Here is a 20,202-nt window from a genome sequence, read left to right as displayed (position 1 = left end):
AAGCAATTATGGGCAAGTTCAGGAATCAGGACCCTATTTATACTTAACTAGAACATGTATTAATTTTTTTAAATTTTATTTTATTATGTTATGTTAATCACCATACATGACAGCATTAGTTTTTGATGTGTTCCACGATTCATTGTTTGCGTATAACATCCAGTGCTCCATTCAGTACGTGCCCTCTTTAATACCCATCACCAGGCTAACCCATCCCCCTACGCCCCCTCCCCTCTAGAATCCTCAGTTTGTTTCTCAGAGTCCATAGTCTCTCATGGTTCGTCTCCCCTTCTGATTTCCCCTCCTTCATTTTTCCCTTCCTACTATCTTCTTCTTCCTCTTTTTTTTTTTTAAAGATTTTATTTATTTATTCATGAGAGACAGAGAGAGAGAGAGGCAGAGGGAGAAGCAGGCTCCCAAGGAACAGGGAGCTTAATGCGGGACTCGATCCCAGGACCCTGGGATCATGACCTGAGCCAAAGGCAGACGCTTAACCATCTGAGCCACCCAGGCACCCCCTCTTCTTTTTTTTAAACATATAATATATTATTTGTTTCAGAGGTACAAGTCTATGATTCATCAGTCTTACACAATTCACATGGGGGAGGGTATGTGCTATGGTGAGCGCTGTGAATTGAGCTGAGGAATCACAGAACATGTATTAATTTAAGACAGAATATCCTTGGCTTCTTCCACTTACCAACAACTGCCAGTTAGTCCTCAAAACACAAACCTACATGCGAATGTCACAGTTCCCTGTTCTGGCTGAGGCCTGATGTCAGCTAATGTGCTCAACAGAATGGCAGTTTTCGGGAAGGTACAGGGTTTGATTGAAGCTAACAGACAATAATTCTTTAAAATGGCACTTCTGGTCGGGCCAGGAGAGGCATAATTAGCCACATTAGGCTCCTTTGTGACCAAGTCCATTTACTTGCCCCACATCACATGTACATCTTTTGAGCGACCTTGGGGAGGCAGTGACTCTGCTACAGGGGACCCTGCTGTGGCACGAGGAACTGCCCCTCCCCTCATGCATTAGGCGGGATCTAACACCGGCTTGCAAACCCTGCTCCGGTCCTTGTGCAGAACACAGGACCGGACTGTGAGTTTGATTCTATCCTAAGATGGACCCTGAATTTTCCAGCTCACAGTGGATCTTCATGTCTACACAAGATCGTTTCCTGTTTGTCTAGACCGGGGAACTTGACACAGGCAAAGACTGCATAGGCTTCCCCTCAGAACTGATGGCAGAACTACCCCTCAGGGAGCCAGGGAGGCGGGGAGTTGGGCGAGATGGGAAAGAAGGGTGCTGATGTTGGGGTGGTAGCTCAGAGTGAGGAGAAGACCCTTACTTCCGCAGATCAGTACCGTCCAACAGAACTTCCATGGTGGCGAATATTCTGTATGTGGCCACTGAGTGCCTGAAGTGTGGCTAGTAAGGCTAAGAAACTGAATTTTTAATTCTATTTCATTGTAATGAATTTCACATTTAAGTTAAAATAGCCACGTGGGGCCAAATAGCTACTGTATTGGACAGGGCAGTTTTAGATCAATTAACACTATAATATTGTTTTTTGTGGGTAGTTCGAATAAGCATTTGATTTTCTAAGTTATTTCCAAAAGCTCCCATTTATTTTCTGGGCAAGAATGTAAAGAAAAGCCTGCCTGAGCTCCTCACGCATTTTGATGGCTCAGCAAAGCGGACAGCAAAAGGGGTTATGTGACCTGAGAGTGGGAAAGCCAGCCTTTTGCACATCAAAAAAGGTGCTTTTGGTTTGTTTGTTTTCCTCTGATTTTAAGCATCCTCTTAGTCAAGAAACCTTCAACAGAGTTATTAAATAAACACCAACAGGAGTGAACCAGGTTTTTTAAAAACGGCAATTCTCTCTGCACACCTGTAAAGAGATACATGCAATACATCCTATGATAGTGGTTCTCAAACCCTGGTCCACATCACCATTATTTGGGCAGCTTGTTAATACAGGTTCCTAGGCCCCCTCCCCAGAGATTATGATTTGGGAGTCTAAGATGGAGCTTGTATTGGTATTTAAAAACAATGATTCTGATGGTGACCAAAGCTTGAGAACCATAAATTATTGTACATATTCTTTGAGATCTACCCAAAGAAAAAGCAGAATACAGAGGTTCTTTAAAGAGACCGAGCAGTAAGCTGCCAGCTCTTTTGATCAGAGGAGGCAGGTCATGGAGGGCTTAACTCCAGGCTGGAGGCCCTTCCTCAAGGGCTGGCCCCCATCCCATCCACTCAAAGAAGGGGCAAGTTTGAAACAGAGTCTTTGATTTCCAATGGACCTATACTCTGGACTGGATTTTAGAAAAAGAGGGGGAAACTTAGCTTTGAGCAGTCATTTAAAAAACCCTTTAGAACAAAGAAAAAAAAAAAAAGATAAAAAACCAGACCCTTAACTACAGAGAACAAACGGATGGTTACCAGAGGGAGGTGAGTGGGGGGATGGGTGAAGTCGGTGAAGGGCATTAAGAATATCTTGATGAGCACTGAGTAATGTATAGAATTGTTGGATTATTATATTGTACACCTGAAACTAATATAACCCTGTATGTTAACTATACTTCAATGATAATAATAAACAAACCCTTAGAGCCCAAAGCTTTGGAGTAGAACAAATGGTTTAGGGGGCAAGATGAAGACAGCAAGCCGAGTCTCCATCAGGCTCTGATGCCCAAGAACAATTAAACAGGAGGACACTGAGTGTCTTCCAGAGTCAGGAAGGAATGCAAGAAGACAGCATATCTTACCTGCAGGGCACTGAGGTCAGGCCAGGTGATATTGGGAACCGCGGTTACAGGTTTGAACAATTTGCCTGGGAAGAATGGATTGTAATGTCCTGTGGCCGATAAGTACATTGATAATGCCATGTTGAAGGGCAGCGTGAAGACAGGGAGGTCCCATTTGCAGAACAAGGAGTTCAACGCACTTGAGAAAATTGGACTAATAACAACAACAACCACAAAACAGAATGGAAGAACATGCATGTGACAAGTCATTTGACAAACTGAATCTCTACACTGTGGAGAGGCTTTGTTTCATGGGCAAAATGCTAACATGCTGTTGTTTCAGCAAACTTTTCACAGGGGGAAAAAGAAAGGGAACCAAAAAACCCAAACTGAAACAAAAAAACAAACACGCGTAGAATAAATCCTGTCAGAGAATAATTCTTACATAAAGTCAAAAATCAACTCTTAGCTTATTTGGCTTTTGAAAAATTATACTCGGGTTGCTCACGGAGACTTATGAAATCTAGGTTTTAGAAATATTTTTGAAGTATTTTAGACATGAAGTAAAATACTATGCACAGAGTTAGAGGCCCCTGTGTAACCTAGTTGATCATGGTACATGATCATGAGCCCCTCCCTCCTGACCAGAGGCAACCGCCATCTTGAATTTCTGTATCATCTTCATGAGTCTTTAGTATATCTATTTTTGAAAAAGAGAAACAATTATCCAAGGGAGGATGTAAGGTGGTGTGGGCTGGAGGAAAAAGATCTTAAACTCGGGGTGGGGGGGGAGCAGGAAGGGGAGGAACAGCTTTAAGTCAGGAACAGTTGGTGAACTATGTGACCTTTGGCAAGGAACTACTCCTCCATTTCCTGGTCTGTAGCCTGGGGGACTGGATTAGATTAGATTAGATTGTCTCTGGCCCCCTTTTGGGCTCTCACTTGTTAGCCCATCACTAAGGTCAGAACTCCAGATTATGGGAGGGGGTGTGGGGAGTCCCTGCTGATGACCCACCTCCTGTCCTTGAGCCTGTTTTTCGGAAATTACTTCCTGCTCAGATTGGCTCTGCCCGCAGACTCTCTCCCACAACCCTGTGGATGCAGGCGGTTGGCGGGGGGGGGGGGGGGGGGGGGGGGGGAGCTGTCCTGGAGACCTTGTCCAGAGTGGGCCACACTACTCATTCATGTGGGTGTTCGTGTTTTATATCCTAAATGTGCCATAGTAAGAAGGAAATGTATGCTTCCAAAAAACAAACAAAAAAAGGACTTAAGAAACTAATGTGAAGGATTTAGTTTAAAAAAATCCTTTTTTTTGAAGGATTTTTTTGAATTCAGTAATGAAATTCTTTGAAGGCAGCAGGGGCAGGTGGATAAGGAGAGTTCATATAGGCACATACAGTGGTTCTCAAAGTGTATTTACTGGATCAGCCACCTCACCTGGGAACTGGTCAGAAATGAAGATTCTTAGGCTTCATCCTGGATGGACTGAATCAGAAGTCCTAGGGAGGGGGGCCGCAGGCTGTGTTTTCACAAGCCCTGCTGGTGATTCGGTAGTGTGCACGGTGGAAGACCGCTGATGGAGGGCATGGTTCTCAAATTTGGTTGTACTCTAGAAACCCCTGCAAGCCTTTAAAACTCCCAGTGCCCAGGCAACACCCCAGACCAATTACATCAGAGTCTCGGGGGATGAGGGCGGGGATGAGGTGTGTATGGAAGGTCACATGCATCAGTGTGTTTGATGCTTCCTGTTTCCAATAGACATAGCCCGAATCTAAATTTTAAAAAATTATTTTGCTAAAAATTGTTAGACATATGTACCATAAAATTGACCATGTTCACCATGTTAAAGTCTGCAGTTTCACTTGCATTCAGTTCATTCACATTGTTGTCTAACCATCACCGCTGTCCATTCCTAGAACATTCTTCATCTTTCAAAACTGAAGCTCTGTACCCGTTAAACAGTAACTCTCCATTCCCTCCTCCCCCCACATATTTTTTTTTTTAAAGGTATTTTGGAAAACCAGGTACAACTTACCAAGTCATGGACATAGCAGACACAGGGAATAACAGCCACCAGAAATAGTTGCCCTTGTCTGAAAACACAGCCATGAGGATCCCCAGCAGCGTGGCATTGTAGCCCTGGAGTCCTGCGGCGATTGCTGACCTGTGGGCGAGAGGCACAGTGTGGACACGTCCTGGGTGGACGTTGGCTGGACTTGCACATAAATGATTCTTGCAACTTTCAGATCGTATTTGCATTAGAAAATGAGATTATATTTAGAAATTTATTCCAAAGTCTATAAAAGCCAAACACTATTAAAATCATGGGAGAAAATGAAATATACATAGATAAGGATAAAATAGAAATGTGCATATAGAACAACCCCCTTCAGGGGTGTCCTAGCAAGACAGGATTCCAGCATCCAGGTGCAGGAAGGGAAATGAGCGAGGCAGCTCGTTCTGCTTCCTTTAGCCTTTCCTTCAGAAAGTTATTTCTCCTGTGTCATTAAGGGCCTTTCATCTGAACAGAGTTCTTCCACGAAGCTGTCCTCTAAGTCTGACATTCTTGGTGAGAGGTGTAAGATTGTCCAACTGTAAATTCACTTTCGTAGTGTTTGTGACCTTAAAAACATTAATCTTCCAACGTAGCATACATTTTCATCTTCCTGTGCTTCCATTTTGGGGTCTCCAAATATACATTTCCAAGTTATTTCAAAGAAAAACAATTACTTTAACTGGGCAGAGTATTCCATTTATGTGCCTATTTAGCACCGAATTCATTCTTGGGTTCCTTTTTGCTTCTCAGCCTTCTGAAGGTTGACCTATTGTCTTCCTTAACTAATCTTTTGGGACATGTAGGAATTGACGGGATTTTTGCTGGTTTAACCCTGGAAGTGATACTCTCTTCTAGAATTTGGGAATATACGTGAGGACAGTGGACAGCTAGGCAAAGACTCGCCTTCTCAACAAGGGACTTGCGGGTTGAATGCTTGGCCGCCATTGCTTTAATGGCAACGTCAGCAAGTTGTGGAACACCAGAGTTAAAACAACAGAAGCTGTGTATTCACTTAAAACAGGATTGCTATTTTAATGTGGTTCTTTAGGACTGAGGAGAGTAAAAGAGAATTGAAAATCAACACATATGAATATGGCTTGCCTTCTAAATAATACCTGATAAGGAAAATGGGTCATTTTTTGCTGTAACAAAACAGTGAAGGAATATTTGATATGGTACAATCCTGGACCACACCTCGAAACTGGATGCACTGTTTCCTGATGTGCATTGGAATAGGATTTAACCGGACCTATGGAGAACAAATCAGGCCCCTTGGACCTGAAGGGAAAGTGGAACATTTTCGGATTCTCTCTCTGAGAAGCTCCTTAGGTAACTTACAGTAAATATTACAAGAGCTTAGTTGTGTAATGACCCTCCACTGGTGCTTACTCATTGATCCTGGACACCTAGAAGACCAGCAGCCTCCCTGACAAAACTAGAAAGTCAGGAGCTGTCTAATCCCATGGTGGGAGTTCGCTTATCACTTTCTCAACAACAGATCAGTTTATAAAGTACGTGCTATTTTTAACCCAACACATAGTTCAGAAGACACACTTACACTTCTTAAATCAGAACTAATTAACTTGGAATTTGTGATTATTCATCTCTCTAGAAACTGAACTAACATTTGCACTGTCTATAAAGAGTGAATTTACCAAACTAAGCATGAAAACAATATATAATGGGATTAGTCGGGATTTTTAAGTCACCCAGACTTTTCAAGAACTCATATGCTTGTGTTGCCTGGGTGGCTCAGTCGGCTAAGCGTCTACCTTCGGCTCAGGTCATGATCTTGGGGTCCTGGGATTAAGCCCTGTGTTGGGCTCCTTACTAAGTGGGGAGTCTGCTTCTCCCTCTCCCTCTACCCCTTCCCCTGCTTGTGCTCTCTTCCTCTCTCAAATAAATAAATAAAATCTAAAAAAAAAAAAAGAACTCATATGCATTTTTACCCACACAAAATGCTGATGATAACTGATTAATCATTGAAGAAGAATGATTTAGTGAATGATTGAAGAGAAATAATAAAGGATATAAATAATCCCCTGACCTCTAGCTCAAGACAAATATAGAGTTCTGTAGAATAAAGGTGGGTTTTTCTGGGAAGCGTGGGGCTTTATCACTGACGCCCAAGTCACTGAGTAGCTCCTGTGTTCTCAGAAGCAGGAAGAGCAGGCTGGGATGGATGCACCTACCTGTCCTGGGCAAGCAATAGGGCCGTCAGGGTGGAGATCACTGTTCCCACACAGCCATTGAGAGCCCACCAGGGATTCTGGACCAGGAGTCCCACCAGAATCAGGATTCCACTGATGGGGTTGCTGACAAACACCACTTGGGATATGCCCCGAAGAACCCAATCAACGAACTGGAGCACCTGTGGTTTGTCTGGAAGAGATGAGATGGGCAGAGCTAAGGAAGCGACAAGTCAAGGTTCTCCTTTCCACGCCCACTGCCCACCCTGAGTAAAATCATCAAAATCCCCTCTGATAAAGGTGAAACTAACTTGTGATATTCCTGGAAGCTTTTTCCCTCTGAGCCATTTCCCCTTTAGTTGTACCCAGATCCCTGAAAACCTCCAGTTTCTTTTTGCTCAACCCACACTGCCCTTACTAGAATCTCCACTGCAGAAAGCACTGAATGCACTTATTTACCATGCTCAGAGGTACAGACTCTTGAGCTAAAGAAATGAATTACCAATAGTAAAATTTTAGTTTTTAAGTACTGAAATTATGGGATGGAGCCAGGAGCTTTCCTCTAACATGAGTAGATCCCTGGCCCTAAGCACTATCTCCATAAAAAAATATTTGAAGAGGCTTGCAGGTTAGAAGATAAAAATTTAGGGGCGCCTGGCTGGCTCAGTCGGTAAAGCATGTGACTCTTGATTTCAGGATTGTAAATTTGAGCCCCATGTTTGGTATTGAGATTACTTAAAAACAAAATCTTGGGGCACCTGGGTGGCTCAGTGGGTTAAGCATCTGACTCTTGATCTTGGCTCAGGTCCTGATCTCAGAGTTGTGGGATCAAGCCCCGCGTCAGGCTTCATGCTCAGTGGGAAGTCTGCTTGAGATTCTTTCTGTTCCTCTGCCCCTCCTCCTGCCTGTGCTCTCTCTTTCTCTCGCAAATAATAAATAAATAAATAAAATCTTTTAAAAAAGATAAAAAGTTAAAAACTGGAGAGGAGAGAGATCAATAGAAGGCAGGGGACTGTAATGAAAGATACAAGTAGAAAAACCAGCAAGCCATTTCCCCCAATCTCTCCAAGGGATGGAAACATAAATACCTTTAAGCCAGCTGGCAAATTCTTTCATATCACCGGTGACGTAGCCAAGTGCCTTGGGGAGGTACCTTCTTCTTGGACTTGGTAAAACCTGATTTTCACCCTGGTCCATTTTAACCATAGTGGGACTATCCTCCATGGTTATCTCTTCCTCTGGCTCCTTGAGGAAAGGACAGAGCTCATAAACATCCTAATGCAGAACACTTCAGACTGGCTAGCACTGGGCCTGGTTGCAGTAGCCACGGAGGATGAGTTAAAAAGCACTTCATTTGTATCATGACATCCCAGGGGACTAAAAAGCACCAATTTCCTCTTGAACCATCGTTATGGAGATTATTACCCAAATCCTAATCCCATACTACTTTTGTCATCACTGTCTTTAATGCTACCATGAGAAGGTTCTGGCCTTGAGTTTCCTAAGGTCCCGTTTCTAATTCAACAAAAATCCATAGAACACCTACATCCTACACTAAAAGAGCTCAGTCTAGTGGAAAAGACTGAAAAATATTTAATTTCAACATACTGACTGAAATAATAATATAGGAAGAGCTAAGACCAAGTACTTAAGATTCATGCTGTCGGCCAAAGGAGCCAGATGTTAGGTTACAAAATGGCACTCACAATTGCAGATCAAACAGCCACTTCCCAAGATGAGCAGGCTTTTTTTTTTTAAATTAAGTTTTTAACTTTAATTCCAATATAATTAGCAGAGTGTTATGTTGGTTTCAGGTATACAATATGGTGATTCAACAATTCTATACGTTACTCAGTGCTCATCAGGGTAAGTGTGCTCTTGATCCCCTTCACCTATTTCACGCACCCCCCCCACCCATCTCTCCTCTGGCAACCATCTCTTTGTTCTCTACAGTTAAGCGTCTGCTTTTGGTTTGTGTCTTTTTCTTTCCTTTGTTTGTTTTGTTTCTTAAATTCCACATATGAGTGAAATCATATGGTATTTGTCTTCTCTGATGTATGTCACTCAGCATTATGCTCTCTAGCTCAATCGATGTTGTTGCAAATGGCAAGATTTCATTTGTTTTCATGACTGAATAATATTCCTTTGTATATACCCCACATCTTCTTTCGACACCTGGGCTCCTTCCATAATTTGGCTCTTGTAAATAATGCTGCAATTAACATGGGGGTTCATATGTTCTTTCAAATTAGTGTTTTTATATTCTTTGGGTAAATACCAAGTAGTGTGATTACTGGATCATAGGGTAGTTGTATTTTTAACTTTTTGAGGAACCTCCATACTGTTTTCCACAGTGGCTGCCTTAGTTTGCGTTCCCACCAACAGTACATGAGGGTTCCTTTTCCTCCACAACCTCACCAACACTTGTTGTTTTTTCTGTTTTTAATTGTAGCTATTCTGACAGGTGGGAGGTGATATCTCATTATGGTTTTGATTTGCATTTCCCTGATGATGAGTGATGTTGAGCCTCTTTTCCTGTGTCTGTTGGCCATCTGAATGTCTTCTTTGGAGAAATGTCTGTTCATGTCTTCTGCCCATATTTTTTAATTGGATTATTTGGGGGTGGGTGTTGAATTATGTAAGTTCTTTATACCTTTTGGATACTAACCTTTTATCCATTATATCATTTGCAAATATCTTCTCCTATTCAGTAGGTTGTCTTTTAGTTTTGTTGATTCCTTTGCTGTGCAGAACCTTTTTTTTTTTTTTTTTTTGGATGTAGTCCCAGTAATTTATTTTTGCTCTTATTTCCCTTACCTCAGGAAACATACCTAGAAATATCAGTGTCAGAGAAATTCCTGCCTCTTCTAGGATATTTATGGTTTCTGGTCTCACATTTAGGTCTTTAAACCATTTCGAATTTATCTTTGTGTATGGTATAAGCAAGTGGTCCAGTTTCATTCTTTTGCATGTAGCTGACCAGTTTTCCCAGCATCGTTTGTTGAAGAGACTGTCTTTTTTCCCATGGCGTGTTCTTGCCTCTTTTGTTGAAGATTAACTGATCATATAATTGTGTGTTTTTCCCTAGGCTTTCTCTCCTGTTCCATTGATTTATATGTCTGTTTTTGTGTCAGTACCATACTGTTTTGATTACTACATCTTTGTAGTATAACTTGAAATCTGAAATTGTGATGCCTCCAGTTGTTTTTTTTCTTTTTCAAGGTTGTTTTGGCTATTCTGGGTCTTTAGTGGTTCCATACAAATTTTAATATTATTTGTTCTAGTTCTGTGATGAATGCTCTTGGTATTTTGTTATCAATTGCATTAAATCTGTAGATTACTTCGGGTAGTATGGACATTTTAACAATATTTGTTCTTCCAATCCATGAGCATGGAATATCTTTCCATTTGTTTGTATCATATTTAATTTCTTTCATCAATATTTTATAGTTTTCAGAGTACAGGTTTTCCATCTCCTTGGTTAAGCTTATTTCTAGGTATTTTATTATTTTTGGTGCAATTGTAAATGGGATTGCTTTCTTAATTTCTCTTTCTCTTGCTTCATTATTGGAGTATAGAAATGCAACAGATTTCTGTACATTAATTTTGTATCCTGGGATCTTACTAAATTCATTTATCAGTTCTAGCACTTTTTTGGTTGGGTCTTTAAGGTTTTCTATATATAGTATCCTATCTTCTGCAAATAGTTAAAGTTTTACTGCTTCCTTACCAATTTGGATGCCTTTTATTTCTTTTTGTTGACTGATTGCTGTGGCTAGGACTTCCACTACTATGTTGAGTTAAAGTGATGAGAGTGGACATCCTTGTCTTGTTTCTGATCTTAGGGGGAAAGCTCTCAATTTTTCGCCGAGTATGATGTTAGCTGTGGGTTTTTCAATGTGGCCTTTATTATATTGAGGTATGTTCTCACTAAATCTACTTTGCTGAGAGTTTTTATCATGAATGGATGTTGTCCTTTGTCAAACGCTTTTTCTGCATCTATTGAAATAATCATATATTTTTTTATCCTTTCTCTTACTGATGTGATGTACCATGTTGATTGATTTTTTGAATACTGAGCCACATTTGCATCCCAGGAATAAATCCCACTTGATTGTGGTGAATGATTTTTTAAATGTATTGTTGGATTTGGTTTGCTAGTATTTTGTTGAGGACTTTTGCATCTATTTCCATCAGAGATATTGGCCTGTAGTTCTCCTTTTTGTAGTGTCTTTATCTGGTTTTAGCATCAGGGTAATATGGGCCTCCTAAAACGAATTTGGAAGTTTTCTTTCCTCTTCTATTTTTTGGAAGAGTTTAAGAAGAACAGATATTAACTCTTCTTTAAATCTTTGGTAGAATTCACCCATGAAGCCATCTGGTCCTGAACTTTTGTTTGTTGGGAGTTTTTGATCACTGATTCAATTTCATTGCCAATAATCAGTTTGTTCAAATTTTCTATTTCTTCCTGACTCAGTTTTTGGAGGTTATATGTTTCTAGGAGTTTATCTGTTTCTTCTAGGTTGTCCAGTTTGTTGGCCTCTAGTTTTTTGTAATATTCTTTTACAATGTTTTGTATTTCTGTGGTGGTAGTTGTTATTGCTCTTCTTTTGTGATTTTGTTTATTTGAATACCCTCTCTCTTTTTTTCTTGATGATTCTGGCTAAAGGTTTCTCAATTTTTTTGCTCTTTTCAAAGAACCAGCTCCTGGTTTCATCAATCTGTTCTTTTGCTTTTTAAATTTCTACATCATTTATTTCTACTCTAATTTTTATTATTTCCTTCCTTCTACTGATTTTGGCTTTTGTTTGTTCTTCATTTTCTAGCTCCTTTAGGTGTAATGTTAGGTTGTATTTGAGATTTTTCTTGCTTCTTGACGTAGGCCTGTGTTGCTATACTTCCCTCTTAGAAATGCTTTTGCATCCCTAAGATTTTGGACCCTTGTGTTTTCTTTCTTTTTTTTTAAAAGATTTTATTTATTTATTCATGAGAGACAGAGGGAGAGAGAGAGAGAGAGAAGCAGAGGGAGAAGCAGGCTCCCAAGGAGCAGGGAGCCTGATGCGGGACTCGATCCCAGGACCCTGGGATCAAGACCTGAGCCAAAGGCAGACGCTTAACCATCTGAGCCACCCAGACGCCCTGGACCCTTGTGTTTTCAATTTCATTTGTTTCCGTGTATTTTTGGATTTAATCTTTGATTTCTTGGTTGATCCATTCATTGTTTAATAGCATGTTATTTAACCTCCATGTATTTGTGTTCTTTCCAGGTTTTTTCTTGTGATTTCTAGTTTCATAGTGTTGTGGTCAGAAAAAAATGTATGGTATGACTTCAGTCTTTTTGAATTTGTTGAGACTTGTTTTGTGGTGTAATATGTGATCTATTCTGGAGAATGTTCCATGTGCACTTTAAAAGAATGTGTATTCTGCTGTTTCAGGATGGAATGTTCTGACTATATCTGTTAAAATCCATCTGATCCAATGTGTCATTCAAAGCCACTGTTGCCTTGTTGATTTTCTGTTTGGATGATCTGTCCATTGATGTTAAGTGGAGTGTTAACGTGCCCTACTATTATTGTATTAATATCAGTGATTTCCTTTATGTTTGTTACTAACTGTTTTAAGTATTTGGGTGCTTCCATGATGGATGCATAAATATTTACAATTGTTATACCTTCTTGTTGGATTTTTCCCTTTATTATTATATAGTGTTCTTTTTTTGTCTCATTACTATCTTTATTTTAAAGTTCATTTTGTCTGATATAAGTATTGCTACCCCAGCTTTCTTTTCACATCCATTTGCATGATAAATGTTTCTCCATCCCTTCACTTTCAATCTGTACATGTGTTCAGGTCTGAGATGAGTCCCTTGTAGGCAGCATATAGATGATTCCCCTTCCCCTTCCCCTCCCCTTCCCCCTCCCCCTCCCTCTCCCTCTCCTTCTCCTTCTCCTTTAATCCATCCTGCCACCCTATGTCTTTTGATTGGAGTATTTAGTCCATATACATTCAAAGTAATTATTGATAGGTATGTATTTATTGCCATTTTGTTCCTTGTTTTATGGTTGTTTTGTAGTTCTTCTCTGTTCCTTTCTACTTTTGCTCTCTTCTCTCATGATTAGTTGGCTTTCTTTAGTGATATATTTGGATTCCTTTCTCTTTAATTTTGCATATCTATTACTGGGTTTTGATTTGTGGTAACCATTCAGTTTGTATATAACATCTTCTGTATACAGCAGTTTATATTAAGTTGATGGTCACTTAAGTTTGAACCCATTCTTTACTCCACTAGCCCCCATATTTTAGGTATGTGGTGTCATACGTTACATTCTTTTATTTTGTGAATCCTTTGACTGACTTTTACAGATATATTTATGTTTACTGCTTTTGTGCTTCCTACTTTCCTTTCTCTTGCTTATGGTCCTTCCTTTTCACTCAAAGAGTCTCCTTTAATATTTCTTGTAGGGCTGGTTTAGTGGTCATGAATTTCTTTAACTTTTGTTTGTCTCAGAAGCTCTTTATCTCTCCTTCTACTCTGAATGATAGCCTTGCTGGATAGAGTATTCTTGGCTGCAGATTTTTTTTCCTTTCAGCACTTTGAATACATGATGCCACTCTCTTCTGGCCTGCAAAATTTCTGTTGAAAAATTAGCTGATAGCCTTACGACGTTTCCCCGTATGTGTTTTCTCTTCCTGCTTTTAAAATTCTCTCTTTATCACTACTTTTTGCCATTTTAATTACTATGTGTCATGGTGGGCACCTCCTTGGTTTGATTTTATTGGGGGCTCTCTGTGCCTCCTGGATCTGGATTTCTGTTTCCTTCTCTAGATTTGGGAATGCTTCAGCTATTATTTCTTCAAATAAATTTTCTGTTCCCCTTTCTTTCTCTTCTTCTTCTGGATCCCTATAATGTGAATGTTATTATGCTTGATGGTGTTGCTGAGTTCCCTAAGTCTATTCTCATTTTTGCTTATTTATTTTCCCCCTTTACCTGCTTAGCTTGATTGCTTTCCTTTACTCTGTCCTCTAGGTCACTGATTCATTCTTCTGCTTCCTCCAGTCTTCTATTTATTCCATCTAGTGTATTTTTAATTTCATTTATTATGTTCTCATCTTTGATTGGTTCTTTTTTTTTTTTAATCGCATCATTAAGGGTCTCACTGATGTCCTCCATTCTTTCCTCAAGTCCAGTGAGTATCTTTATGATCATTTCTTTAAATTCTCTATCAGGCACATTATTTATCTCCATTTCACTTAGATCTCTTGCTGTGATTTTGCCCTGTTCTTTCATTTGGGACATATTCCTCTGTCTCCTCCTTTTGTCTAAGTCTCTGCATCTGTTTCTCTGTGTTAGGAAAGTCAGCTGTGTCTCCCGCACTGGAAAGTAATGACCTTACGAAGACCATTGTAGTGCCCTGCAATGTTCACCAGAACCTGGTGCTCCAGTGGTGTCTTCTATGTGTGTTGTGCACACAGTTGTTGTGTCTGAGCTGCTTTTTCCTTCAGTCCAGTCATCTGCAGTGACCTTCTTTGCCTCTTGTGTGCAGGGTTTGGTCTTGGTATTAATAGTGGGATAATCTTCGATGCCTTGGGTTTGAGCTGAGTCAGGCCAGGCACTTGCCAGAGACGCAGTAGCGCCGAACCTCAGGCTGTTCTCCCTGTCTTGTCTTCTGAGAAGCTTTTGTGGGTGGGCAGGGCCTGCAGTCAGGCTTGATGTTTTCCCCGAGCCCACTGTGGGGGCTGCAGGCTGACTGGTGTACATGGTTCTCTTCCCCTCTCCCTGGGACAGGACTCACTTTGGAGTGGTGCTGGTCCCTGTTGGGGCTGCTTGCACCCTGCTAAGCCTGAGGCACCGTCCTGAATTGGCTCTGAGCAAAAGGGGCCCCTCCGCAGTGCTGGGACTGGGGCAGGTTTGTCTGGAGGGGGCGGAGCAGTGGGGAAGCAGTATTAGCAAGTTCGGTAGAGAGTATCAGCAACGGCTGGTTCCCCCTGCAGGTGTCTGTGTGATTATGCTGGGGGGCGTGGGAGGGAAATGGTGTCTGCCAGCTCCTTTCTTCCTGGAGGAGTCCCCCAGTGATCTCTGTCCCTCCAGGACATGCTCTGAGATGAGTAAATAACTCTCCCTCCTGTATGCCCCAGGAATTTTTCAAACTGCTGTTTTTTTATGTTGTGTCTCCATGGGGCTGTTTGTTGTGCTGTCTCTTTAAGCAGGCCTGGGGTCTCAGTTTCCTCTCTCCCTCTCTGCTCTCCTAGAGCCAAGCCCACTGATTTTTAAAATTTCAGGTTTTAAGTCCTGCTAATTGTGAGAACTCATGAAATTCAGTCCCTCTGGTTTTCAAAGCCAACCGTTATGGGGATTCACCCTCCCAGTGTGGGTTCCCTGCTGTGGGGGTCTGTTCTCTCCCCTCTCCAGGCGTGCAGCTTCCTCCTGATGTGGACCAACCTGTGGGTCGTTGGCTCCTGAGCACATCTTCGCCCTTTCTACCCTCTTCGATGTGACCTCTTCTCTACCTTTAGTTGTGGAGTTTGTTCTGCCAGTCTTTGGATCGTTTTCTGGGTTCTTTACACTAATGTGAGTGTTATCTGGTTGTATCCATGGGACGAGGTGAGCTTAGGGTCCTCCTACTCTGCCATCTTCCCCAGGAGTCCCAAGCAGCCTTTTTAAATTAAGTTTCCATTTTACAAAAACAGTTTTGTTTTTAAAGGTTTGACAAGGCAGAATTATTTACAAAACGATCTCTGTGTGCTGACACAGCCTAAGTAAAGCCCCTCACAGATACTCTCCAAGTCAAAGGTTGCTTGACTATGTCCCCACATTGGGCAACTGCCTCAGATATTCTTTATTTTTGCAATTGGTTATTTAAATGTTTAAAAACAGTCATGAATAATATTCTATAAGGTATAGAAGCTAGAAAAGGTAAAAGTGAACCAAGCTATTGAAAACCAAAAAGCTGTAATCTAAGAATTGTACAATATAAGAATATACAAGACATGGTTACAGTAAGCATGCCTCAGAAAAATACTAATATAACCGTGACTTGGGTTCACTACAAGACTCTTCACTTCTCATGATAACAGTGTGATAGGAAAGCACCAACATCATCAGAATGGTACCCTCTAGACAAAAATGAAGTTTTCACAGTGCCAATGGTAGATACAAAAGAATATCAGTGATGTAATCCCAGAGGGAGGCAAAGGGAGAAAGACATCGGCAAACCACCTTGAGCATGCAGGAAGTGCCAAGAGCACATCCAGGTAAGTGTGGAGTAGGAAAACATCAAAACTCTCAGACCCCAGAAGGCACCAGTGGAAAGCTGAAGCCACAGGGGTAGAAGACACAACCAAGGCAATACCCCAAATCTATGCAGATAAACGAGCCCATCTCCCTGGGGCCAGGCTGTGAACAGGGGGCTCTCACAGACAGTTTTGGCCCCGGCCTTGTTGCATTTATCATAGCCAACGAACACCTATTAAGAGATAATAAAGTTATGCCTTTTTAAAATGTTTAGTTTTTGCAGTCCTGACTCTAGTTTGGGCTTCTATTAATCCCAGTACAAAAATCAATGTGGATAGCTGATTTTTTAATCGAGTAGCCACCATACTTCAACTGCATTATTTCACCACCCAACTAAGTGTCCTGCTTTTAAACAATGGCCAGCCATTAATCATTACACAAAGCAGAAGCTATTTATGCAATGAATTCTAGACCAAGCTCATTTCGTCTTGGCCAAACAGTGTTACACACCTGCACTTGTGAGATTGCCCTTGAACCTTGGCATTAAGAAATTCTTTTTTTTTAAGATTTTATTTTTATTTTATTATTTGAGGGTGAGAGACAGAGAGAGTGCAAGTGTGAACATGAGCTGGGGGAGGGGCAGAGGGACAAGCAGACTCTCGGCTGAGCTGGGCGCCTGACGTGGTGGGGCTCGATCTTAGGACTCTGGGATCATCACCCGAATCAAAGGCAGATGCTTAACCAACTGAGCCATCCAGGCTCCCTGGCATTAAGAAATTCTTAAATCGAAAACTGCTGGAGGTCAGGAACCAAAACTTAGGCTATAGGGAGCTCAGCTGGACCCATAGTGAAACATGGAAAACGATTCGAATTTTAAGCAATTATGAAAAACTACCTTTTATTTTATAAATAATAGCTAATGATAGCTATCATTTATTTTCAATATATCTTCCTCTTTAAATCTCATAACTGACAACATTGCTCAGTAAGCTCCTTCCTCAGCTCCAGTGACCCATTTGTAAAGCAGGACCAATTTATGAGAGGCGACGGCGAGAGGCTCAGACACAATTGCTTTGAGTTTCTATAACTGAGTAGATCTGTTCCTACAGAGGCAGCATTGAATGAAAACATGACAGTTTTTCCATCAACCGGAGAAACAATAAAGTGTATAGGTGATTTCAGGGTGAACAAATTCATGTTCTCGAAATTTCCAGCGTATATTTACTTATTTTAGAGGGTTTTAAATACACCATCGGCTCAGAGATTTTGGAGATACGGATGCCAAACCCGATACTATAACTGGTCAGACATGATCTAGAACCTGCTTGGCCTGAGCTCCTTGCCGAGCCTCCCAAAGTGAAAGACTGAGTTATTTTTGTCAGGAGTCCACAGCCCAGCATATAGAAGAAGGCTTATTGTGATTTGTCTCCCTAGTACCTGCGTGTTGGGATGGTTTGTCAGGGTACCATGCCCAAGAGAGAGGGCTCCTCTCCCAGGGTAAGCAGACGGTGCTGTGGCAGACCCCGCCCATGAACCATTTATTCTGAACTACCGAACATTTCCAGAGCCCTTCAGATCCTGAAGACTTGCTCCAGAACTCAGGCAGGAGAACTGGTTATGAGAAACCAGTAACTTCGAGGTTGTAGTTCACCCTAGAATTTTATCACACGTGACTATTTGCAGTTCTTTGGAGAACTTTAAGAATTCTGATCAGGAAGGCAGTGCAGCCGGGGACTTCTACTGATGCTCAGATTTCTCAAATCTAAGTTGGTCATTAAATTTAACTAAAAACACAAGAAAATAAAGGGAAGAAGCTCGAAATAAGTAGCAGCAGGGTAAGATTAAAACCCCAGACTCCTTTTTCCTAGCTTTTCCACTGTTCTCAAAACTCAGTAGTTCAGTCTTACCCAAGTTGAGTGCTGTGTGACTTTCAGGACCAAGACTCCCGTGCATCCCACTGCCCCTCAGCAGAGCATGAGGACCCCACTTCCCGGGCTCTGTTCCGAAGAGACACACCAGAGCTTGGAGGGCAGGCGCCCACGTTCTCGAAATCAGAGGCTGCACCGAGGGAGCATACCTGATCCGGGGGCCCCTGTGCTGGGGCCATGCTGAGCCCGGCGAAGCCTCTGAGCGCGGCCTCCCCAGCCTTATCTCCACAGGGGTCCTTCCAAAGACGACCACTAGGGGCATCACCAGCGCAGCAACCAAAGACTGTCCATTCATCCTTCCTCTCTCTCCATACTTGACAAAGGGCAAAAAGACGTGAATCAGCAGGATGAGCACGCGGAAGGCAGGATGGAGTGAGGCAGGAGTGCCCCCAGTGGGGTCCTGGGGAGCAGAGCCGTGGCCCCAGATGGAGACCTCCAACAGAGAAGGCAGGCTTCTCCATCAGCAAGGAGAGACAGTGAGCTGACTACAGCCACCAAACGTTCATTTTACTTTGCTTAAATAAAAGGAAAAAATGATAGCAAACCATCCCGCACAGAGACCAATGCACAGATTTTGTTCTGCTGCGTTTCTCTACCAGCGGGAGGTTGCAGATCTGAAGCCTGTCCAGAGGGAGGGGTGGGCTTCAGGCTCTGACATGCTTCAGGCAAACTGTTAGGGGACCAATACCGATGCAACAATTTCCCTCAGCCTTGTTCTTTACAAATAGGAGAAGAAGGCATGGGGTGGGCTCTATTTTCTGAAATAAGATAAAAGCCACACTCTTAATGCACAGCAAGAGCCCAGTCTGAGAGCCTGCTGAATGGCATTTTTTCTTGTATGAGAGCAAGAATTGTTAAATATTGGATATCACCTTGTTAATAAAAAACAATTCTTAGCTGAATTCAACAGGTGTGGGAACTTTTTGTAAGTTTTATTTTTTAAAAAAAGGTCCACTGCATCCAAGGATATCATTCTTCTTTCAGAAGTTCCAGAAAAGTTGTGTATATGTGGTATTTTTTTTGTCCCTCCTTTATTTAATTTTTACTTTCTTCTACTCGTTTGATTTGAAAAATCCACAATTGTGGAAAATACTATTGACAGTCTCAGGAAAAAAAAGGTGTGTGTATGTGTTTATCCATGGTTAAATTATTTGGCTAGTTAAGTACCAACAGAAGTGTCTGTGGGTTGCATTATGTATTTTTGTTTGTTTGTTTGATAAAGAACAGCATTAAGAAAAACCAGTGGTAGGACTCTCATCTTATTTGCAGTTAAAAAAAAAAAAAAGAAAGAAAGAAAGAAGAAAGAGACAAGCAGGGACTGTCATGTTCCCTCCGTGTAGGTGTTTACCCCTTTGGCCCCTGCATACCCCCTCTTTCCCCCCACCACCCAAATCACACACATTTAGAAGGACAATATCTTTGAGCTCACCATCATATTTTCATAGAGCCCAGAGAGAAACATTTGAGAGCTAGGTGAGGTTGTAAAGAGCACACAATTTAAGCCTTCACTTTATAGAAGAGAAAACTGAGGTTCAGAGTGGGGACCATCCAAGTCTCCTCGGCAGAGTGAGCTTTATGCAATAGGGAAGCTGTGGTGGTTCTTTGTCTTCTTGGAGCCAGGCACATTAATGCCACCCAAGATTCTATTCAAGTAAACAGTGAGGAGCAGCTCCTGAGTGATGGGGTCTGCAGTGTGCGTCAGGGCTCAGTGACATAGCGCACACAGGCTGTCTTCATGACTGGCTTGAAATAACCCTGGGTGGGGGCGAACAACAACCAAGGGCCCCGTCACCCCCACTTTCACCTTATGCCCTAGCTGGAAGCAGGAACTCTTCTGACGAACAGACATGTAGTCAAAGTGAGTCTCATTCTTTTGTATCACTGACACATCCACAACAAGCCTGTATGTGCTAAAGTGAACATCCCAGGAATATTCTAGAAGCTGCACCTGGTGAACTTTCCAGCAGGAGTCAGAAAGCACCTTTCATAACCCAAATCACTTGTGAAACGAAGCAGTACTTATTCTAATGCGAGGCAATATC

At 41.7% G+C, this 20,202-nt stretch overlaps 1 protein-coding gene across 7 annotated transcripts in view; it reads right to left on the bottom strand.

Annotated features, from left to right (window-relative positions):
- LOC113913305 (urea transporter 1) overlaps positions 1-20,202 on the bottom strand; it is a 45,685-nt gene that overhangs the window by 9,909 nt on the left and 15,574 nt on the right. For 3 of the 7 annotated variants that reach the window (XM_027577571.2, XM_027577573.2, XM_027577572.2), the window contains 4 exons: positions 8,088-8,244; positions 7,003-7,192; positions 4,790-4,918; positions 2,776-2,968 (listed from right to left, as the gene is read on the bottom strand). In XM_027577571.2, coding sequence (XP_027433372.1) covers positions 2,776-2,968; positions 4,790-4,918; positions 7,003-7,192; positions 8,088-8,244 — 669 coding nt within the window. Of the gene's footprint in view, positions 1-2,775; positions 2,969-4,789; positions 4,919-7,002; positions 7,193-8,087; positions 8,245-18,309; positions 18,474-20,202 lie in introns of all 7 variants that reach the window. The other 4 variants (XM_027577568.2, XM_027577570.2, XM_027577574.2 and 1 more) reach the window with 3 other exon arrangements.

This window comes from Zalophus californianus, chromosome 14, assembly GCF_009762305.2.
Source record: "Zalophus californianus isolate mZalCal1 chromosome 14, mZalCal1.pri.v2, whole genome shotgun sequence".
Lineage (NCBI taxonomy): Eukaryota > Metazoa > Chordata > Mammalia > Carnivora > Otariidae > Zalophus > Zalophus californianus.
The sequence above is the reverse complement of the archived record's forward strand: the minus strand, read 5'-3'. Positions and strand labels throughout refer to the sequence as shown.